Source organism: Stegostoma tigrinum, chromosome 31, assembly GCF_030684315.1.
Source record: "Stegostoma tigrinum isolate sSteTig4 chromosome 31, sSteTig4.hap1, whole genome shotgun sequence".
In the NCBI taxonomy this organism is placed as follows: domain Eukaryota; kingdom Metazoa; phylum Chordata; class Chondrichthyes; order Orectolobiformes; family Stegostomatidae; genus Stegostoma; species Stegostoma tigrinum.
Genome location: NC_081384.1, coordinates 19,390,115 through 19,414,862, shown reverse-complemented (window position 1 = coordinate 19,414,862; position 24,748 = coordinate 19,390,115). Strand labels below are relative to the sequence as shown.

Here is a 24,748-nt window from a genome sequence, read left to right as displayed (position 1 = left end):
GCACACTTGTCAAATGTGTAACATTTATAGAACTCCTCTTTCCCGTTTCTGTTAAATCGTCAAAACAATTGAAAGTTTACCCTGATGTAGCCCATCTACATATAACAAAACGTTTGTTTTTTTTTGCACTCTGTAAGTTATGAAAGTTTTAGTGATCCACGTCTAGCTGTGTTTTGTTTTCAGCACCATTAACTTCTCTCCTTTCTCCTACCCAGATGGCGGCTAAACATCTCAGTGAACCACCTGCCCACATTTAAAGTTGCTAATGTTGAGGCAATATGTCAAGCGTAGAATTGTTGTAAAACACATTTGGCATAATTATCCACAAAGGAACTCAACCCATATTTAATGTTTATTTACGTCCAGCTTCCTACGCTGCTCCTTGATAAGTTTATTTTTCGTGGGTATTAGTTTTATTTCAAGCAAAATCATGAAATATAGAGATTGCCTGCTCCATCAGAACTGCTGTGGGATACCAGCGTCCGTCTATTGATGTCACATCGTCAAGTGGGATTCACTAGGAATGACTGTAGTGAAAACCTCATTGGAAGTTCACACCATTTTTCGGGGCCAGTATTAACTCTAATCTGCATGGTGACAGGCAGAATCAAAATCAAATACAGTGCAGTTAAGGCAAATGCAAGTGCGGCTAGGGTTACCAGATGCAAACTTGAAAATATAAACCAATTTCTTTTAGTGGTATTTTTTGGATCTTTGCTGATCAACCAGTGTTTTCCTTGCTCGCAAGATTTGTTCGGATTGCATTTAATGCAATAAAATAAAGCAGAACTGTCGATGCTGGAAATCTCAAATATAAGCACAAACTGCTAGGGAGGAACTCGGACGATGGCAGACTCAATACTGACCCACTGAATTTCTCCAGCACTTTCTCTGTTAGTTTGAGTACAATGCACTTCTGTGATTTCCCACCTTAAATCAAACAGTCCGGCAATCGAGTCTAGATTATTTAAATGAATCCTAAATTTGTTTTCTGTTACAGACGAAACCTGGGAGACCACTGGACTTTTGTCAGATTTGTTAATTCAGCGGCGTGTTTTGTAGAAAATGCAAAGTGATTGAGTTTTTTTATGATTTGAAGGACACATGCAGCGAAGGTAACAGAGCACTTTTCAATGTTTGATCGAATTCTTGGTTTGTAATGTTGATTTATGCGAGGAATCAAAATGATCGGTCATATAGCTTGTTTCGTCTGGAGAATTACCAAAACAACACGTTTAGAAAAAAGTATTGCAACAAATCGGTCACTTTAGAAGGTTGTAGAATTGAGACATACATGCACATCCATTACCTCCCCAAATAATGTACGCATGGATTAAAACGGTTTGAATAGGAATTAAGATACCTTGGAAATGAATCGTGAATGTCATTTCGGATACTCGTCTATTTGTTCCTTCCTGTCTACGTTTACTAGGGAAGGAGGCGGATTTTATGAGTTTTACGGATGATAAGCTATCTTGTCAGTGCCGGCGGGGAAGCAAGCAAAGTGAGTGGAAATCGATTTTTCAATAACTCATGAATGCAAAAAAAAGTCTAAGGAGGTGTTGACAAAGGAGCCCGCCTCCCTCGTGGGCTCACAGCCGCGTATATAAAAAGGAGCTGGAAGTTCTGAGCAGCTCCAGAAGAGACCTGAACACGGCTGAGCAGCGGGCAGGACAGACGCACACTAGGATTTTCTCTGATCGTCAAGACATCCAGACAATAGAAAATGTAAGTACAACATGAGCTTCATCCAGTTCTCAAGTTGGTTAATGATGCCTCATTTTCCACCGTCTCTCTACCTCGTTCAGCTTTCACCGAAGTGATATTAAGGGTTATAAATTCTCTTTGACAGTGTAGACTGTAGATGCAAACAATAGCACAGATAGAAACTTTAAACAGTGCAACTTCACGTCGGAAGAGGGGTTTGGTGGTTTTGTAGCTCTAACTTTTCCTGAAGTGCAACAGAGAATTTACTGAGAAAGTGGTGGAGAAGCTCTCCACTATCTGTGGGAAGATGCTGCCCGACCTGCTGAGTTTCTCCGGCACATTCTGTTTTTGCTTCAATGGTGTTGCTGTCGTTTTAAAAACGATTATGTCGTAGATTCTGATTTCTGCTGTAACTGCATTGTGCGAGGTAGGAATGGAGATAAGGAATCCAATTGATTACCGGAGGGAAACAACAAAAATATTTGGAGTAAATATACATGCTGAATGAACTAAACTGTTTCAAGACAAGAAAAAAAAGTGTTTGGCAAAACCCTTTTGATTTTGATTGCTTAAAAAAGTTTGCATTGTTGCTTTAAATCCAGAACAGTTTACCAGAATTTTCATTTGAAGGACCCGTTTGATATACCATGCCCAATAATGAGTTATTTGACATAGTGACTTTAATAGTATGACTTAGGATGGTTTAACTTGTTAGCAGTATGTCCTGCCATATTTTAAGACTAATGTGTAACTCTTGCAGAACTTGAAAGCTACAAAGGGATCCCAGTTAACGTTTATGAGATTTCCACAAAATTAACTTTCCGATCCTAATTATGCCTGAACCACAAGTGATTGTGAGTGAGACTAGCATTGGTTGATTTGGTTCATTTAACCAAACTCCACTGAATGATACAGTACTATATTGGTTTGGTTCCAAATGAAAGAAATGTCAATATATCTCATAAAGCAGCAAATAAGGGAACGATAGAAAATTGATAATTTTGTGTTGTAACTGATGGATACTTGACTTAGTTGAGTTTCCTAGTTAATTTCGGTAATGGCGTCATTTTCAACTACCCTAACGACACAGGTCTAAAGAACTCATACGGAGAGAACAAAGAGATAGAAATATAAGACATGGCAATGATCTAATTCATATAGATCAGTAGAAAATGAGAAAATGTCTCCCAGTCTTCAGTCAAATTATTGAAGCCTTTAATCCTTAAAGTGTTGGACCTAAAAGTGGATAGTGTTGATCATTTATGATTGATTTAAAATCACCAGAACATTTACATCCATTATTTGTTCACCCAGATGCCAATTTGTTACTTGTTCTTCTCCTTTAGTCCGTTCATTCCTGCAAGTGCTCAGTTGCATGATGTTTAATAATAAATTAAATGTCATTTTCTTTTCCTTACAATCAGACTGGTAGGCATTTCAAACATAGACTGTATGATTTACAAGTGTTAGTCTTAAATGTTATTGATCATAACTAGAACTTCCTGATTGATGTTTACATACTAGTGGTCAACTTCGTCAGATTTTTGATCTGTTTTTCCATGCTTCTGCTAGTCCCTCTTTTAATTTTGAAATTTTGTTTTTGTGTAGATGCCTTACATTTGTGGCCTAATTCATGACATTATAAATTCTTTTATTTGCTTGAAACAACATACATGCTCTCTTTATTGTGTAAATGCCAAGCTCATACAACTTTAATTTACAACCTTGCACACCACATTAGAATCGAACATTACACATTTTCAGGAAATTAAAAGCAAATAAGCCCCAAGGAATGCACACATTTATCTTGCTATTTCTTTTATGTACTTTTCTTTCAAATTATTCTTTGAATCAGCAGAGTTCTGACAATTTCAAGCTCTGTTTCTGGATTGATTGTTAGTAGACCCAATAACGGAGACTTCCTCCTTGACCTTGCTCACATTTTCTGTCTTTTGGTGACTGCTTCTTTCTGCAACAGTCACTTCTCTTCTTCATTCCCCACTCACCGCAACCCCTAACCACATCTCCCTCTGTATGTGTGCATCCCACTACTCATTGTCAATTATGTTTCTACACCAGTAAAGATCAATGGCACTGTAATCTAAGTAATGAAGTTGCATAAACCCTGTTTTTTTCAAAAGAACTCAAAAAATTATGTGTGCTTTTTTTCTCAATTTAGAAATGCACACTCAATTTGAATACTTTATGTGCTCTAGTCAGTACTCATATTTAAGTATGAAAAGCATCATTGAAATTCTTCCAGTATTATAGTACCATAATATTAATGACATAAAAACTTAAACCAGCTTCTAAATAACCTAGACCTAGTCAACTATTTATAAACAATCTTTTGCTAAATCTTAGTTGTCTCCTGCAGGCATGTTGCACTGACTTTAGCTTTTCTTTCCCATGTGATAGATGGTGGCTGTTCAAAAACCTTGGACAACTCTGGTTGCTTTTGCTGTCTGTGTGCTGGTGTGCTTCGGGACCTTGGTGAATGCATATCCTCCCAAACCTGAGAATCCAGGAGAAGATGCACCTCCTGAGGAACTGGCAAAGTACTACTCTGCTCTCAGGCATTACATCAATCTCATCACACGGCAGAGGTATGCTGGAGGCACACATCATTGAATATGCAAGATAACAAGCAAGTCAGCATCTATTCACACTGCATATTTATAACTCACACTACAGTCAGTTCCTGCTGCAGATCATTAACAGTGCTAAGCATTCACCTCATGTGATTGATTTGATTACTCCCTTTGCTGTTTAATTAACATGATATAGTTTTCTTTCAAAAACAAGCATAAAATTCCACAAGTGCTTAGTAGAAAAGTTAACTCCCAAGTGCAACACACAGCTGTCATTGTCAGCAACCATCCTTGTGCATCAGGTGATTGACATGGAGCAAATTTGATGGGAAAGGGGTAGCTTCACTTTTTGGCTGACGAGGCTGGTCTTAAGGATTGAGTGCAGCACTGTGCTGTACAGTTCAAGTAAGGCTTGGGTTTCACCTCAAAGTGACATTAGGTTTTAAGTGGATTTCCTACATCCTGATTGCTTCTGATAGAATGTGTCTGTGACTGGACTTTGGGTGAGATAAAATTGAAGCTTTACTGCAGAGTCTCCCTGCTTCAAATAGCCTGCCAACACCAGTCGGGCTCACACTTGGAATTTGAGTGGTTGGCTGAGCCATTTGCAGTGACTGGTGCCTGTGGAGCATGAGTCAGTGAAAAGAAGTCAAAACACATTTAAATCTTCTTTTTCACACAGCGCAACTATGCGTGTGCAACCTTTACAAATTGCCTTTGAATTTTAAAAAAAATTCTTCATTGTAGCTTGTAAAACTGATTTCTCTGATTTGGGATCCCTTAAATTCAGGATCACCTTGGTCCCAGGATTTACATATATTTGGTTTGATCACCAAGTAATTAACTAAAGGAGCACAGAAATCAATGAACAAAATTGTTTGCTTGGAAGTACAGAGAGAAGTAATTGACCCATTTAAATCAACTTACATTTGACTATTACCTATATGCTGCCAAATTATTCACTGCATCCTTGAAAGTTGCCACCCAGGTTGACAGGGCTGTTAAGAAGGCATACAGTGTTTTAGCTTTTATTAATAGAGGGATCGAGTTCTGGAACCAAGGGGTTATGGTGAAGCAGTACAAAACTCTGGTGCGGCTGCACTTGGAGTATTGCATACAGTTCTGGTCACTGCATTATAAGAAGGATGTGGAAGCTTTGGAAAGGGTGCAGAGGAGATTTACTGGGATGTTGCCTGGTATGGAGGGAAGGTCTTTCGAGGAAAGGCTGAGGGACTTGAGGCTGTTTTCGTTAGAGAGAAGAAAGTTGAGAGGTGACTTAATTGAAACATATAAAATAATCAGAGGGTTAGATAGGGTGGATAGGGAGAGCCTTTTTCCTAGGATGGTGACGGCGAGCACGAGGGGGCATAGCTTTAAATTGAGGGGTGAAAGATATAGGACAGATGTCGCAGGTAGTTTCTTCACTCACAGTAGTAAGGGAATGGAATGCTTTGCCTGCAACGGTAGTAGATTTGCCAACTTTAGGTACATTTTAAGTCGTCATTGGATAAGCATATGGACGTACATGGAATAGTGTAGGTTAGATGGGCTTCAGATCGGTATGACAGGTCGGCACAACATCGAGGGCCGAAGGGGCTGTAATGTTCTATGTTCTAATTGTATTAATAAAATTATTCATTCCTGACCAACAACATTCATGGAAAAAAAACTATAATGACATTTTAGTCAGACATGGAAAAATGTCTTTAATATTCTCTTAGTAGAATGTAGGAATATGAAGTAATATATTTTCAAAAACTCATAAAAATGCAAATTAATTTCTAAAAGCTTGTAATGTTGGCTTTATATCAACGACAAATTAAGAATAATTGAAACTGTTAAGAACTATTAAGACAAAAAGAAACATTCTTGTCAGAATGTTTGAAGAAAGTGTAGATACTGACCACCCTGTACATTAATTTGTACAGAAAAGGCAGAATTTCTATTCAAAAATTAACTCCCACATACTCCAGATGTCCCAGAATGCTTTACAGGCATTGTAGTATAAATGAGGCATAGTCCTTTTTTTTAAGATTAGATTCCCTACAGTGTGGCAACAGGCCCTTTGGCCCAACAAGTCCACACTACCCCTTGAAGCATCCCACCTAGACCCATTCCCCTATAACCCACACACTCCTGAACAACTTGGGCAACTTAGCATGGCCGACCCACCTAGCCTGCACATCTTTGGACTGTGGGAGGAAACCAGAGCACCTGGAGGAAACCCGCTCAGACACGGGGAGAATGTGCAAACCCGAGGCTGGAATTGAACCTGGGTCCCTGGCGCTGTGAGGCTGCAGTGCTAGCCACTGAGCCACCATGCCGCTCTTGTTATATTGTAGGAGCCAAGGCAACTATGCTCAGTGGTTAGCATCACCACTATAAAACACAAGGAGACTAGTAGCCAAGCACCTCAGCAGCTTGTTAAAGCGGCATTCAACACTGTATGTATTTCAAGTACTGTTCTAAGAACTTGTGAAGTTGTTTTACCTCTTGATTATATTTAACTCAGCAAAATGCTCTAACTTTTCCTGTTGTATTGAAAATGGCTATTGTAAGAATCAATCAGGAAGTCTGAGTTGCTGTGACAATTGAACATTTCCATGCTTGTTGTGGTCTGGAGCTGTAGCCAGTGATTAAAGAAGTTCCATTGCTCTTTCCATCACATAGCTAACAGGTATCTCTCCCACAATTATCACCTGTAATTAATGTGTAGTGGAAGGATTTTCAGGATGCTGATAAAGCTGTTTGCCACGTAGATGAACACTTTCCTTGGCCATCTAGTTGTGGAGTGGGACTTGAATGTAGAGCTCCTGGCTCAGAGGCAGGGATTTTACCCACTGTGCCTCCCAGTGAAGCCAGTGCACTTAACCAAAATATTAACCCGCAATTTTAATACCTTCTCGTTCCAGTTATCTCTTTTGATGATACTTTAGTATTTTGTGCATAGTTTTCTACATTACTTCTAGTTTACTGATGGAAGACAACAGGGAATTCTTAAGGTACATGCATTTCAGGGTTTTGAACTCTGCTTCATCTCATAATGCCCAGTGCAGTAAAAGTCCTGCTATGTAAACATCTTTAAATTCATTATTGCTTTAAAAGTGAAATATACTTGAAAATGATCTCATTGATTAATCACTCTGTTCTGATTTTCAACACTGAGCTAATCTTTAAGCCACCTAATGTATTACAAAGCATTAACCTAAAATAGGTATAAAACTGACTTATGCTGAACCTCAGCGAATGGCTGTATTCACTGTATCAGATTGGAAGGTTGGAGTCAATTAGAGTACTGACCTTATGCTTTAGTTATGTCCCTGCTCAAATGTTATAATCTAACTGTTCAGTTGCTGCATCTTTCATCTAGCATATGTCAGCAGCTTACTGAACATATCTTCACAGAAGCGGCTTTCTGATGTTTTCTTTCAACCATAGAGCTTTAAAACAATGCACTAAAATGTAATTACCTAGAAAGATCTTAGAAGAAAGGAATTCAACCAGAAATAAAAATTCACACAAAAACAACTGCAAATATTACATGAAGGTAAATATTCTGCAATATTCTATTGCACAGGATATAATCCAGAAATTTTAAAGAGAATAAAGATTATATTTTGGGTGTACACCTTTTTATCAAATGCAGCTGGTTTTCTTTCCAAATGCTGACAGATTTGCATTCAAGCATTTTCTGTTCATATCAAATTGCACTGTGTAGTTGGTAAAGCTGAATTGATATTAGCATATTTAATAGGATCGTAGTATTTATGTACTTTGTGAAACATCAAAAATGTTCAACACATTTAACAGCATGGGTTTGTTTTCCTCACACTGTTGAATTTGGCAAATTATTCCAGATTGTCTTTTCCTATGTTGGAAGTATAGAATTGATTCATCTTTATTTAAGAGTGTTTAGAAGCCACTTTGATACTTTTAATAATATGCAAGCAGAAGTAATGGCACCATTTCAGCAGTACTTTACTTAATGGGCAATGGACATTTGCTCTGTATGTTGTAAAGCAATGGGATGTGGAGAAAGCTCTGATCTCATTACTCAGTCATTGGTTTTTCAATGTTGTACAGCAGGCTTGCCCTTAAATTTTCTCTCCCCAGTTCCCTCATCCTAATAACAACAATTTGGCAACCTTAACTTGAATTATTTAATTCCCCAATTCAAGAAAGGAAGAAATAAAATTTAAACTGATTGAGCCAATTCTTTTCCCCCACGTGCTTCACAGCATTCAAATTTACTGCCTCAACTCAAACATGCTTGGAAGAAAATCCAACATTGTTAGTGATTAAAAGTGATAGATTAAAATTCATCACACCCTCCCCCACACACCATATGGTTGTCTCATGAAGGTATTTTCAACTGGTGCTCAGAATCCTGAACTGAACGTATAGTTCATAGAATCTCTAGAGTGCAGAATCAGCCCATCCGGTCCAACAAGTCCGCACCAACTCTCCAAAAAGTATCCCGCACAGAACCAACCCCCTAACCTTTCACTGTAACCCTGCATTTCTGATGGCTAACACACCTAGTATACAGGGTAATAAAATGTGAGGCTGGATGAACACAGCAGGCCAAGCAGCGTCTCAGGAGCACAAAAGCTGACGTTTCGGGCCTAGACCCTTCATCAGAGAGGGGGATGGGGAGAGGGTTCTGGAATAAATAGGGAGAGAGGGGGAGGCGGACCGAAGATGGAGAGTAAAGAAGATAGGTGGAGAGAGTATAGGTGGGGAGGTAGGGAGGGGATAGGTCAGTCCAGGGAAGACGGACAGGTCAAGGAGGTGGGATGAGGTTAGTAGGTAGATGGGGGTGTGGCTTGGGGTGGGAGGAAGGGATGGGTGAGAGGAAGAACCAGTTAGGGAGGCAGAGACAGGTTGGACTGGTTTTGAGATGCAGTGGGTGGGGGGGAAGAACTGGGCTGGTTGTGTGGTGCAGTGGGGGGAGGGGACGAACTGGGCTGGTTTAGGGATGCAGTAGGGGAAGGGGAGATTTTGAAACTGGTGAAGTCCACATTGATACCATTAGGCTGCAGGGTTCCCAGGCGGAATATGAGTTGCTGTTCCTGCAACCTTCGGGTGGCATCATTGTGGCACTGCAGGAGGCCCATGATGGACATGTCATCTGAAGAATGGGAGGGGGAGTGGAAATGGTTTGCGACTGGGAGGTGCAGTTGTTTGTTGCGAACTGAGCGGAGGTGTTCTGCAAAGCGGTCTCCAAGCCTCCGCTTGGTTTCCCCAATGTAGACGAAGCCACACCGGGTACAGTGGATGCAGTATACCACATTGGCAGATGTGCAGGTGAACCTCTGCTTAATGTGGAATGTTATCTTGGGGCCTGGGATAGGGGTGAGGGAGGAGGTGTGGGGGCAAGTGTAGCATTTCCTGCGGTTGCAGGGGAAGGTGCCGGGTGTGGTGGGGTTGGAGGGCAGTGTGGAACGAACAAGGGAGTCACGGAGAGAGTGGTCTCTCCGGAAAGCAGACAGGGGTGGGGATGGAAAAATGTCTTGGGTGGTGGGGTCGGATTGCAAATGGCGGAAGTGTCGGAGGATGATGCATTGTATCCGGAGGTTGGTGGGGTGGTGTGTGAGAACGAGGGGGATCCTCTTTGGGCGGTTGTGGCGGGGGCGGGGTGTGAGGGATGTGTTGTGGGAAATACGGGAGACACGGTCAAGGGCGTTCTCGATCACTGTGGGGGGAAAGTTGCGGCCCTTGAAGAACTTTGACATCTGGGATGTGCGGGAGTGGAATGTCTTATCGTGGGAGCGGATGCGGCGGAGGCGGAGGAATTGGGAATAGGGGATGGAATTTTTGCAGGAGGGTGGGTGGGAGGAGGTGTATTCTATGTAGCTGTGGGAGTCGGTGGGCTTGAAATGGACATCAGTTACAAGCTGGTTGCCTGAGATGGAGACTGAGAGGTCCAGGAAGGTGAGGGATGTGCTGGAGATGGCCCAGGTGAACTGAAGGTTGGGGTGGAAGGTGTTGGTGAAGTGGATGAACTGTTCAAGCTCCTGTGGGGAGCAAGAGGCGGCGCCGATACAGTCATCAATGTACCGGAGGAAGAAGTGGGGTTTGGGGCCTGTGTAGGTGCGGAAGAGGGACTGTTCCACGTAACCTACAAAGAGGCAGGCATAGCTGGGGCCCATGCGGGTGCCCATGGCCACCCCCTTAGCCTGTAGGAAGTGGGAGGAGTCAAAAGAGAAGTTGTTGAGGGTGAGGACGAGTTCGGCTAGGCGGATAAGGGTGTCGGTGAAGGGGGACTGTTCGGGCCTGTGGGACAGGAAGAAGCGGAGGGCCTTGAGGCCATCTGCATGCGGAATGCAGGTGTATAGGGACTGGACGTCCATGGTGAAGATGAGGTGTTGGGGGCCAGGGAATTGGAAGTCCTGGAGGAGGTGGAGGGCGTGGGTGGTGTCACGGACATAGGTGGGGAGTTCCTGGACCAAAGGGGAGAAAATGGAGTCCAGATAGGTGGAGATGAGTTCGGTGGGGCAGGAGCAGGCTGAGACGATGGGTCGACCAGGGCAGGCCGGTTTGTGGATTTTGGGAAGGAGATAGAAACAGGCCGTGCGGGGTTGGGGAACAGTGAGGTTGGAGGCTGTGGGTGGAAGGTCCCCTGAGGTGATGAGGTCATGAATGGTGTTGGAGATGATGGTTTGGTGCTCGGTGTGGGGTCATGATCGAGGGGGCGGTAGGAGGTGGTGTCGGAGAGTTGGCGTCTGGCCTCGGCAATGTAGAGGTCAGTGCACCATACTACCACTGCGCCACCCTTGTCTGCGGGTTTGATGGTGAGGTTGGGGTTGGAGCGGAGGGAGCGGAGGGCTGCCCGTTCTGCGGGGGAGAGGTTGGAGTGGGTGAGAGGGGTGGAGAAGTTGAGGCGGTTAATGTCTCGACGGCAGTTGGAGATGAAGAGGTCGAGGGAGGGTAGGAGGCCTGGGGGTGGTGTCCAGGAGGAGGACTTGTGTTGGAAGCGGGTGAAGGTGTCAGTGGAGTGAGGGTTAGGCTGTGTTGGAAGCGGGTGAAGGGGTGCTGTGTTCATCCAGCCTCACATTTTATTATCTTGGAATTCTCCAGCATCTGCGGTTCCCATTATCTCTCACACCTAATATACACATCCCTGAACAATTTGAGCAATTTAGCATAACCAATCCACCTAGCTTGCACATCTTTGGATGCACTGATGAAATTATCAATTGAATGTTCAAACTTCCCTCTGAAAGTTTTGCTTTTCCTTAAGCTCTAGGAAGAAACTACCAATGCATTTGTTACTGTGAGACTTATTGACAATGAATAAATATGTTGTCTTAAATTAAAATCCTGGGCATCAATATTTGTGCAGTGAGCACTTCTTTAGTTCTTTCTGCATTCTCCTGTCAAGGCTGAGAATGTCAGTTGCAGAGTTAAGCATGCTCTACACTATACCATGAATTAATCCAAATTTAAGACTAAGTCTTCCTCTTGTGTCAGTTTGATATTTATATTCTCCCTGCCAGATAGTGACGTTTTGCCAGTCATTCTGGTAACTTAACGGCAACCAGTATGCAATTTATGAGGATGTTCTGCCCCTGTGATCTATGTTGAAACTGAAAAATCCATTTCACATGTCTCATTTCCATTGGTATTTAGCTGATGGTGGAGTTGAAAGAGGCTCTGGCCTGCTCTGTCCAGGCTGTATTAAGGCATGAGACTGAGGTGAAAAGACTGTGTTCAGAACTCACCGTGCCATGCCACCTGTGAAAGATAAAGAACTGGAAAAATGAAATAACAAGGTGTAGAGCTGGATGAACGCAGCAGGCCAAGCAGCATCAGAGGAGCAGGAAAGCTGATGTTTTGGACCTAGACCCTTCTTCAGAAACATCAGCTTTCCTACTCCTCTGATGCTGCTTAGCCTGATGTGGTCATCCAGCTCCACACCTTGTTACCTCAGATTCTTCAGCATCTGCAGTCCCTACTATCTCTTGAAAAATGAATTGTACATTTAAATGAATTGGGAAGTAGTGTGCTGAGCAATTACCCAGCTGATTAGTGTATACATAGTCTGGACCAAAGCACAGGCAGTACAGCTTCTTGAGTAGGGATGACAAAGTTCAGTAATTCCTTTTGGCATATTTGGAAAAATAATGTTTTTAATATTCACTTTCTTATTTTTAAAAGCCGATTCATGTTCCCTTCCCGATTAAATGATTCACATCTGCCACTGTATGATAATAATTTGCTGCTCAACACTTACTGAAGTTCTCTGAAAACGGAGGATGTGAACAGAAGTTTCTTCACAGAATCTCTAGAGTGCAGATAGAGGCCATTCTCACCTTCTGAAGAGCAACCCACCCAGGTCTATAACCCTGCCTTAACCTTGGCTAATCCACCTAGCCCACACATTCCTGAACACTGTGGACAATTTACCATCGCCAATCCACCTAAACTGCAAATCTTTGGTCTGTGGAAAGAAACAGGAGCACCCAGCAGAAACACACACAGACACAGGGAGAACATACGAACTCCACACAGGCAGTCACCCAAGGCTGGAATCAAACCTGGGTCCATGGCACTGTGAGGCTAACCAATGTCCAACCCTGCATTTGCAAAATCAGTCTCAAAGTGGAAACTGCAAAGTGGAACTTATTTCTTGTATAGACATGTTATCTCAATGGTTCAATTGGAATGTTCACCATTAAGGAAATTGACATTAGCACTTAGGGTGCTAGACTAAAAAAAATCAGGAATATTTTTTGACAGGATGCCGTTAATTGGATTGTTTATGTTTTGATAAGAGAATATTTAGATTGACTATCTACAAGTTATAGTGTTTGAATTCAAACACAGAAGGTATCTGGTTTGAATCTTTACATTCCATAAGTGAGTTTATCTAACTCCTGACTACATCAAGGGATGAGGTTGTATGTTACCATGATTCACCTCAAAAAGAATTACCTCAACCCTTTGGAGTTTGAAGGAGTTAGTATACACAGACTACAAAACGCTCCATTTCCACACGTTCTTGCATAACGTATAGGAAGTGTTTGGACTGAGAATTCAAAACCTTGGAAATGCTGTTCTCAATTTCCCTCATCCCCCACTGCCATTGTATTAACAGTTGTGATTCAAGTCACTGATGAGGTTGCAACTAAAAACACTTGGGCACCTACTTTAAATGGTAGCCTAGTTGTATCAGCAGCGCTACAGCTTTATATGAACATCAAACTGGGGGTGTGTCAAATTGTCTGCTGCCCAGCAGGATGAGCTGACTCATCACAATAGAGCAAGATAAGCTTCAAGCATGGTAGGAGCAAATTACTGCAGATGTATTGAAAACAAGAAATGTTGGAGATCACAGTGGGTCAGGCAGCATCCGTGGAGAGAGAGCAAGCTCACGTTTCCAATCTAGATGACTCTTCATCAGAATAGAAGTGAACTGTGGAGGGGACAGCATTTATGCTATATTTGGCGGGAGGAATGTGGGGGTGTATAGAATGCTGTGGAGAAAAGATGTGGATAGTTCAGATTAAGTGATCGGAATGTGATAATGGCCGAACAATGGTGTGTTTAACTGCCAGAGTGGAAAGAACAGACTGTCCCACTTGGGTGGGGGGAAGGGAGAGAGGACATGGTGACAGAGAATGTAACAAGTAAGGCAGTAGCAATTGCAGATCATTCTTAACTGCAAACCTCCTGCAGAGACAGTAAGAACTGCCAATGCTGGAATCTGAGATAACACAGTGTGGAGCTGGAGGAACACAGGAGGCCAGACAGCATCAGAGGAACAGGAAAACTGACATTTCAGGTTGGGACCCTTCTTCAGAAACTGCAAGCCTCCTGAAGCTGCCCATGCAGTGAATGTGGCTGGTAACCGACAGATCTTGATAGAAAACCCGATTTAAGATAGGCCTTGGGTCTTGAACTCTCTGAATTTGCCACCAAGCAAACATCCTTTCTGACAATTCATCTTTTTCTTACAATCTGAGTTAGGAACTGTTAACATTTAAAGGGAAATCTGAACACCACCTCATTTTGACCATTTGAACTCAATTTCACAAAGATCACAAGATTTTTGCATATTGTTGCATATATCGGAAAAATCAAACTTACAGATGCAATCAACATTTTAGCATATAACTGTATTACGTTCTCAAGTTCACTCCTGTTTTCCCTAAGAATTCTCTTCAGATTCATTTGTTCTGAAATTGCTTACTTCTGTAGGAATTACTCATAAGTATGTCACAGTCCTCTGGAGAATTATCCTCAGCTCCCATTATTCTCAGAGATAAAACTTAAATTTACCGTCTTTTGAACCTGTGCTAACTAATTCTTCAGTACTTTCAATTAACCCGCTTGTTGAATTCTTTACTGTCAGACTTGTAGGGGTTACTGTAGATTCTTCCACTGGTCTCAAATAAAGCAGCCTTCCAGCTCTTGTTTCCTCATAAAGTTCAAATGAAATTAAGTTTAGCTGACATTCTATGCCTTGATTGAGGACATTGGGTTTCTACTCTTGCAGCACAGGCCTGACTAACTGTGATTTACTTTGGCCTTTAGTTAGCTGCAAACTGCATAAGGTCCAAGACTGTAATTCAGCAAACACTCAGTTAAATTGAAAGAAGAGAACTTCCTTTATGCTCCACCCATCTCCTCAACAACATGATCTACTTTGAGCTGTCCTCAAACTCACCATTACATTAATCATCTGTCATTTACAATTTATTTGTTTTGGGGATCTGGTGAAGTAAAGGAGTTTAACAGTATTTCACGATCCACTGTGTGCTTTTAAACTAATTCAGCTTTGAACTTCCAAAACATAAATGTCTCTGGATTGCCTTTTCTTTATTGGCATTTACTTAGTGTTGCTGATTGCATTGATGGTGGTAAGCTGCCTTGTGAAGCTTCTATTTTCAATTTACTGTCGATGGATGCACAGTTCTATTAGAGAGGGAATTCCAAGGTTTTGAACGAGCAATAATGAAGAAACAGTGATATAATCCAATGTCAGGATAGTGAGTGGCTTGGAAGAGAATTTGCAGCTGGTGATGTTTCCATGTGACTGTTGCTTTTCTAGATGGAAGTAGCCACTGCTCAGAACATGATGCTTATGAACCTCAGTGAGTTTATGCTGTGTATCTAGTAGATGGTTCGCCACTACTGCTCCTGGTTGTGCTGGATGTGGAGGAAGTGAATGTTTGTGGATGTGATGCCAACCTGCTCTGTCTTGGATGGTTTCTTGAATGTTGTTCGAGCTGCTCTCTTCCAGACAGGTGGAGAGTATTAGTCCTAATTTGTATGTTTATTTTCATGCTGAGCAATGATCATGCCCAACAAGAGAGTATATAACTACTAAAGTGTATGAAAATTGAACTTTAGTTAGGCAACATTTGAAATATTGTGTACAGTTCTGGTTGCCACACCATCAAAAGGATGCGGAGGCTTTGGAAAGGATACAGGACACAGTTTACTAGAATGAGTGATAATGGGAACTGCAGATGCTGGAGAATCCAAGATAACAAAGTGTGGAGCTGGATGAACACAGCAGGCCAAGCAGCATCTCAGGAGCACAAAAGCTGACATTTCGGGCCTAGGCCCTTCATCAGACCCTCTCTGATGTTATCTACAGTTTACTAGAATGTTGCCTGGCTTGGAGGGTATTAGCTATGAGGAGAGATTGAACAAACTTGGTTGGTTTTCACCTAATCATCAGAGGCTGATAGAAAAATCCAAATTTTGAGAGGTAGGAGAATTCCTTACCTGTGTTTGACCTGATACCATGAGAATATATTGACAGTAATGTTGAGGACTGCCAGGGCAACACCCCCTCAACAGTTTACCGCTGTGTCGTTACCTCTACTGCGTCTGCCTGCCAGCAGAACAGGATGTCCCCAAGAATAATGATCGTGTTACAGGATCACTGTAAGCTGTGATTCCATGAATAACTATATTAGGCCATTGCTTGGCTATGCTGAGTGAGAACTCTTCCAATTTTGGCAACCTTCCCCCTAGCACCCACACTGCCAAAACATCTCAGAAAGCTTTATGAAACTAGTATAGAAACTAACTTTCAATTCAATGTATTATTAATTGAAACTAAATTGTATCTGCTATTTGAATTCATGTCTCAAGTGTATTTACCCATGCTTCTGGATTACATGTGCACTGGGATATACCAACTGCACCACCATCCTCTCCTTTGCTGAGTAATCTTCAAGTAGAATTGGACGAAGTGTGCATCAATTCGACCTTTTTTTTTAAAATAGAAGGGCTTCTCTTGCAGCATTTACACTGTACATAGGTTATTCTATAACCTCCTGTAAGACTAATGGTTAATGAGGGAAATTCGTTGGGAAGATAGTTAGCAGTTTTTAAAGGATAGAATTAGATGAATAGCTACAGTGGTGTGAATGAACGGTGGCTGCAAGACCTAATATTTCACTGAAGTTGATGTCATTGTTACACAAACTGCAGCAACAATACAGATTTAGCTTCTACCTTTTGAATTAAACCGTCCAACAAGAGTGATATCAAATAAAAGTCGACAGTGCACCAACATGAACTATTTGGACAGTTGGCAAAGTACTTGAATAAAGTGGTAGGTTTTAAGAAGAGAGGAGGGTGACAGGTTTTAAAGAGGAGAGAAAGGTGAAGAAATTTTTGGATGGAATTCTACCACTTTTTGCAGTAATTGAAAATGTTAGTAATCCTCAGTAGCACGAATGGAAGGCAGTTTGTGGAGTAACTACAGTGATCTCATGACATTGTATCAAGAGCACAAAGTCACATTTGTAGCTTTTGGCTCAGACAGAATTATGCTTGGTTTATAATGACACTCTTGATAGACTGCCAACCTCTTTGTTCAGATTCTCAGATTGAATAATATTTAGGAGAGGCACTGGGAGGGCCACAGAATGGGTAGAACTATTGCCCAGTATAAATTTCAGGAGAAGAGGAGAGAGAATAAGCAAATACAAATGGCTGAAACTAAGATATCCTGAATCTAAACTTTGTTTGACTCAAATCAGACTTGGGATGGAAGGCTTATTCTATGAAGAATGGTTGATCCTAGATGAGGCCAATAGACATCGGAGCTGAAGTCGAATGAGACATGACCTCTTGAAATGTAGAAGATACTGAAGGAACTTTATATTGAGGATACCAGATGGATGTTTCTTCTTGTGGACAAGACTAAAAGGGAGAAGTAGTAATAAGAGGTCTCCATTTTAAGACCGGGGTGAATAATAAAGAAAAGCATGGAATGTGAAAATATTATTTAACTAAGCAAGCCATGTGCCATCAACCGGGTATTCTAGTCTGTTGTAAGGACTCTTGTGATGTTGTCTCTGCCTCAGTGCCAGGTAGATAGGATTTGAACTCAAATCCTACCTGCTCTAGAGGTATGTAATATTACATCTGAGCAAGTTGATCAAACGTATCTATCCAGTCCATTATAATTCCGGACGACATCTTTATAAAATGTTTCCCAAAGGCAAATCCAGAACATTAAGTAACTTTGCACTGTTTATTTTAACCACTGGATTGCCAAGATGTGTATAATGTTCAACTGTCAAGGAATAACATACATCTTGAAGCATTTGATAGGAAACAATTTTTTATCAAGAAAATGGTGAGAATTGGGAACTAGAACAATTGAGTTAGCTTGACTTTGTGTTTTTAAGGGGAAGCTAGAGAAGTAGGCGAGCTAGAAAGGGACAGAAAGATGAAAGAATGAGAAAAAGCAGAGTGGGAGAAAGCAAAACTAATTAGGCTGGTGCATACTGTAAACTATTGTAAAACTTCTGATCACCTGCCTAAAAATCTTCCAGACAGTCACATGGGAATTGTCATTGTAACAATTATTTTTTAAATAAGGAAATTGTTTAGATTCAACAGTTATCTTGTTCTTTGAGAGATATTTCACCCACATACTGTGAGCAACATATATGGTACATGTTCAAACTGTACTTGATGCTTCTCTTTTTTCTGTATTGCAAACGAAATGTACGTTGAAGGTAGAATAAGTGCTTTATCACAATGCTGGAGAAATGGCTAACAACTGACTTGCAGCTGACATTTTGAGCCATTTAGTCGTGGATTTGGATAATTATTCACTCTCTATTCCTTGTTATGTATCCTCTGCCTTTTATTAAGAATTGATATTCTTCTAAAGATATGCAAAAATTGTCAAAATAAACCAAATTCATACATTTTTCACTTAGTAATGCTCATATTGATTAAGATATATAGATTCAATTTGCTGGAAATCTGTGGGAGTTCTTATTCTTATTTTTTTTTCGCTGTTAAAGTAAGTGCTTACATGTATTTTGAAATTCTGTTGCGTATTAAAGAAAGAAAATTAAAGTTACAGGATTTGACTTATTTTTTCCTCCTCTCTCCAATAGATATGGTAAGAGAGATAGTCCGGAAGCTTTGTCAGATTCCCTCTTTGATGATAGCAGTGATCACATTGGGAGGTCAAGGTAAATATAGTTTGGAGAAGTGTTTCTCATGTTTGGTGCTCAGTGTCCTGCAGAGAAATGATAGGAACTTTTATTTGCAGGCAGACGCATGCTGATCTACTCCATAATTAATGTAAAACCTGCAAAGATGATTCATTATCTTTTTGTTTCTTACTTATTCATCAATTCAATAGTACACGACTTTTCTTTTAAACTGGAGAAATTCTTTTCACTTGGAGAATAACCTAAAAAGACAAAAATTATCACAGTCATAAAGTAAAACATTCTGATAATGTAATATGTTGATTGTGATGGTCAGAACAGGAATATCAAGATGATATAAATGGTGTTTAATGTTGTGATGATAGCTCTGATGATTGTGAATATTTTCAAAACTAGAAAAGGTTGACAAAAAGTTAATAAACAAGAAGAAATCAAAATTTGAGAATAAATCACCAAGAAATGTAAAAGAAAAAGTAGCTGAAGTAAACACTGGCTCCTTAGAGAATGAGAATGGGGAATTAATGATATGAATCAAGAAAGTAGCAGAGACTTTGAACAAGTATTTTGTGTCTGTTTTCATGGAGTAAAAGTATCCCAATATTACTGGAAAATCAAGGAGCAAAATGGAGGGGTAAGTATCAAAATGAGACTAAAGAGCAATCATTCCCCTTACCCTGAAAGCCTAAATCAAATAATTTTAAAAGAAATGGCTGCAGAGAAAGTGGTTCCATTAGTTGTAATCTTCCAAAATTGTCAGAGCTTCTAAAAAGATGCCTGTAGATCAGAAAACAGCAAGCTCTTCTTAAAGGAGGGAGGGAGACAGAAACAGGAAACTATAGGCCATTTCACCCAACATCAGTCATTGAGAAAAATGTTGGAATCCAATCAAATGAAGTAATGACTAAATGGAGTTTGTGATCCTATCATATAACACCATTAAAGGGAGCTATTTACACATGTGCAGAGGGACCCAGATGATCTCAATTTAAAGCTGCTAGCACAACATCCCAGAAAACTTTCAGCAAAATGTAACACAACCTTAGTAGTTATTTGTACAGGTTCAGGCCGCATAGTCGTAAAATTGTTTTCTTGTAAGCCTTCTAACCTACCATACCTCAGCATCCACTTCACAGGGAGGTAGAGACCTTTCAGTTTCTAGATTAACCCTGATTAGATTGCATTCTAGCTCTTTATAAATGTGGAAACATTGCTGACAGAAACAGTCAGGTTTTTAAGTTTGTTTTCCTTTCTCACATCCTGGTAGGTAAAAGGGTGGCTCAGTGGTAAGCACTGTTGCCTCATAGCGCCAATGACCCAGGTTCAATTCTATCCTTGGACGACTGTGTGGAGTTCATATGTTCTCCCTCTGTCTGTGTGGGTTTCCTCCCAGAGTCTAAAGAGGTGCATGTTTAGGTGGATTGTTCATGCTAAGTTGCCTTATAATATCAGGGGATGTGCAGGCTTGGTGGATTAGCCATGGGAAATGTGGGACTACAAGGATGGTGTGGAGAGTTGGGTCTGGGTCGGATGCTCTTCTGAAGGTCGAGGTGGGTTCAATGGGCCAAATGGCCTGCTTCCACAGTGTAGGGATTGTATGAATCAGTTATCCAAGTGCAATTTTCACACACATTTGAATGATATAATATTAATGACTAGAGGGCTCCAATCTCTCAGTCTGGTGGATTAAAATATTTGTGATCGGAATATTGAACATTGCAAAAGCCCCTGCTGCATTTCTGCCCTGTGAAATATTTTGGCAGTGCCATCTTTATTAAAGAGAGCTGCAGCATTGTTACATGTCATGATGTAGCACTGTCATTCTGCACATGTGCGTCATTTCTCCACCTGATAGGGGTGTTGGCCTTAAAATTCCCATTGAGGAAATATCATAAAATCAAGTGTTGTTTTAGAACATAGAACAATACAGTGCAGAACACGCCCTTCGGCCCTTGAATTATATCTGACAAATTTATTGGAATTTGTGGGGACAAGCAGGTGCATAAAGGTGAACCAGATAAGATGTCATGTGGACCAGTGCTGTAGTCTCAACTATTTACTGTAAATTATTTGAACAAAGGCACAAAGTCTATTATAATCAAATATTCTGCCGAGACAAAGCTGGATAGGAAAGCAAGAAGGAAGGAGGGCACAAAGAGCTGGATTTATATGCATCTGCTGGGTGTTTCTTTGTTGGGGCTGCCAGGCAAATGTGTTGCATGGTCACCCCACCCAACTTCAAATTCACCTCTGCCCCACCCCCCGTAATGTGGAGGATTGGCAGCCGCAAAATTTATTAGCCAGCCCACCAAATGCAAATAAACAGTTGGTGATCAGCCAAGGTTGTTAATAGAGAAAACTGTGTGGACTTTACCATTCAGATCCAACGGGCACTTAATAATGTCATTGGACCTAAATTGGCAAAAATGCATGAGGCTTCTGTCCGCAGCTCCAGTTTGTATCAGATATGGGAGGAATTTCATGAAGTTTAAACAACATCATCATGTTTAACTGTCCACTCTTTTCATCTTCTGCTGTGATTAAGATTAAAATCAACCAGTTTTTAACCAAGTTTTTTGTACATTAATTAAAACCCAACCTTCCTGAAAACAGGGTGTCAGCAATCGTTGCCAAATTAATGTTTGCTAAGATAGCATTTCAAAACTTTGTTTCTGTGACATAGGGAAAGATTTGAATGGCTGGAGGTGGAAGAACACATGCATTATTCTTCCTCCCAAGACAGTGTGCAGTGTTTTTCTGTTGAGTTCAACAAAGCTCAAAGTAGCTGTTGTTGATTAACCAATAAAGTAGAACATTATAAGGTCCATTAAGTCGACAATGATTCACCAATGAGTAATGATATCAAAAATTGCAAATTGTACAAATTTATATTATAATTCCTTTACTGGCCCCACCATTCAAGACGTCATTTCTATGCTATATCACGTGTGACCTGTTAGTATAATTGAGATGCTGTCTCTTTCTAAGTTGCTGTTTCTGTGGGTGGAACTTAATATCCCCAACCCCTTCCTCCAATATCGCCTTGCCAGGGGAATTGAGGTGGTGGATGGGCCATTGTTTAGTTGGGTTGGAGATCCAACCATCTTCCCAGCTCCCTTTGATTAACTCCAGGATGGGAAGACTTGCGGATGTCTCTCCCGCCCGAGCCCAGGCAAGGATCTTAAGTGGCCTTGCAACCATGGGTGAAATCCCTGACATATTAAACCTTGGCCTGTATTTCAAAATTCAGATTCCAATCAGTTTAAACTTTAAATAACACCAGTAATCATTACTGATTATTACAGCTTCAAGAGATTCACACAGCTTAAAAAGATCACTTTGTCTCAGATCTGATAAACAAATTTGCTAATTCAAATGAAGTTCAATTAGGACTCGCCCAGTTTCATGTATCTGTATTAATTTAACTGTTCATTTGACATACTCACATTTTAGATGCTAAATATATGGACTAAATTGAAAGAAACTTGAATCTCAACCCATTTTCAGATTAAAGCATAAGATTTTAAATCTAACCTCATCACTCTATATTTGTATGCCAAATGAGCACAGTTAATTATTTTTTGCTCATTTTGTAAAGTTACTTTCTAACCATATCTCAGCTCTTGATTTATTCAGCTTTCCAGAATCCAGTTTCTATTCTCATTTATCATCTTCTCTGATTCCTTTTCTTCTTTTTACATTTGATTTCTAGCCTCATGAATTCCTAGTTTGACGGGCTAACAGAGCTCTGAAATAATGGACACTGCTATATTTTATCAAAATAATTGATGAAGCAAAAGGTCAACTTCCAGGAAAATGTTGAGAATAAAAGGATATGCTCTGGCTAAAAAGTGTTGAATAAATGGCAAATAAATCAAGAAATAGTGGCTGGGTGATACATAGAGTTCCTTGAGGTATTGAGAATGAATGAAAGTTTGCTGGATGAGCCATGATTCAAACGCAGTGAAGCTCCAAAGAACAGGTAGTTTGTGTAAATTGGCATAATAGGAGTTTGTATAGGCAATCATATTTAATTCCTCAAGATGAAATGAAACATGCCTAATTAAAATATTTTAAATTGTTACCTTTCAACTGGACAAGCGTTTAAAACAAGTCTGGTTGTTTTCGGGCTTACATGCTCTTCTTGTGTAACTGATTCATAAAGTCAAATGAAGTGGCATTAGAAATATAAAAACACATCAGTGGTATGCATGCTAATAACATTTTGTTAGACTGTTTTCCAGTAATTCTCATGATAATTGGTGTTATTACTTATGCTTACTCTGTAATTTGGCAGTAATATCAAATTGGCATTCATAAAATTGTTTTCTCCATTATGAACAAGAGCAAGTTAATCCACATGCCAGACAAAACTCCGGCATAGTCTTGAAAATCTCACAGTGCATTTTAGTAACAAGCAATTTTGCTTCTTTTAGTTTTTCCCTTTTTGTAAAAAAAATCAGATATTAACCTGTACTTAATGTATAATAAAATCTAATACAGTTATTCTTACCAGCTTCATTATCACTTTTCACAGATACGATGATTCTTTGATGTGGTGATCCCCTCTCTTTGTACCTTGTCTATCTTTTGTGTCTTTGCGTATTAATTATGGTGCAGAAGGACCTGACTTCTAAAGAATTATGTGAAGACTACACCAAACCAAAAGGATCACTGCATGCAAACCTTTTTCATGCATTGAGGAACCATTGAAGCTTTTTATGTGGCAGACAATTGTACATAATTTATTGTTAAATATAATATATGGCAATCAAGAATCAAAATGTGGGGTCTTTCTGAGAAAAAAATCTTCTGTTTGTATTGTAAAAATGTTTATGTGCAATTAAAGTTTGATGGATGAATCAACTTTGCAAAAGGATGTCTGTGCTTCTGTGAAATTAAATATTTATTTCCTGGGGAGTAGTGACTACTGAATATAGAAAGATTTGGCATTTGTATGGTGCCGCTCATGATTTCAGAACTTTCTTATCTGCCTCACAGCTCATGAAATAGTTACGAAAGCTAGTCATGATTGCAACATAGAAAGTACCACAAACAATTTGCACACACCAAGGCACCACTAACAAAGCATTATTAATTTTAGCAATGCAGATTTGAGGCATAAATATTAGTTAGGATACCTTTGGAGAGCTCCCCTCCTCTTCAAATAGTGTCATGAACTTATACCTGAAATGATCTTGGTTTAACATGTCACAGAGAGGATAGTGCCTTCAACAGTGCAGCACTCACGGCATTGGAGTGTCAGCATTGACTTTATTCACAAACCTTTAGATTGGAACTAGAATGCATAACCTTCTGGCTTAGAAAAAGCCTTAGAAATAGATCCAGGGCTGATGACAGGGTATGGTATTTTCCTGCTCTGTAGTGAATTTGAATACAAACCATGTTTGACTATTTGGTTCGCATTTGTTAAATGCATGCTCTGCAAATTATTTATGTTGTATGCTTGGAGAAGATTGTTATAACTCCTGAGCTGGTGAATTGTTAATATTTTAGCCTACACCTTGCCAGAAGGAGAGAGTCAGCTGGTTTTTGTACAATACATTGCTGATGTATTCCATGGGGTAGAGGTGCTGTTTTGAATTAATTGCTTTCAGTAGGAATTTTTATTGCATTGCTTGAAATAATATAGCCAGCACTTCACCAACTTTCTAACAATTGTGCATTCATTAATCCTTTTGGACGCCTTATGTCAAAAGTGAAAATACTTAGAGCTACCATTGAAGCAAAAATCCTTTTTAAGTATTGAAATTTCAAATATTTTAATGCTCAAATCAACTTAATGTCTGTCAGTAAAATACAAGTAGCTACTCCATCACAGGAATTATGCAAAATATCCTCTTTAATTTATTTCTGATAATATCACTTCGTATTCTTTGGAAGCAATCTAATACATTTTTCAGGCTCAGAGCTATTTTTATCTGAACTAAAATCCTGGTTACCAGTATTCCCTTACGGTTTTAAATTGCCTGAAGTATTCTAGAAGTA

The 24,748-nt window shown here is 40.1% G+C and overlaps 1 protein-coding gene across 1 annotated transcript; it reads left to right on the top strand.

The window, feature by feature from the left end:
- Positions 1 to 1,600: 1,600 nt before the first annotated feature.
- LOC125466315 (peptide YY-like) lies at positions 1,601 to 23,615 on the top strand. Its single transcript, XM_048560665.1, has 4 exons — positions 1,601 to 1,728; positions 4,126 to 4,313; positions 18,683 to 18,760; positions 23,277 to 23,615. Exons 2-4 carry the CDS (start codon positions 4,126 to 4,128, stop codon positions 23,299 to 23,301), a joined length of 291 nt encoding a protein of 96 aa, XP_048416622.1. The 5' UTR covers positions 1,601 to 1,728; the 3' UTR covers positions 23,302 to 23,615.
- Positions 23,616 to 24,748: the final 1,133 nt, after the last annotated feature.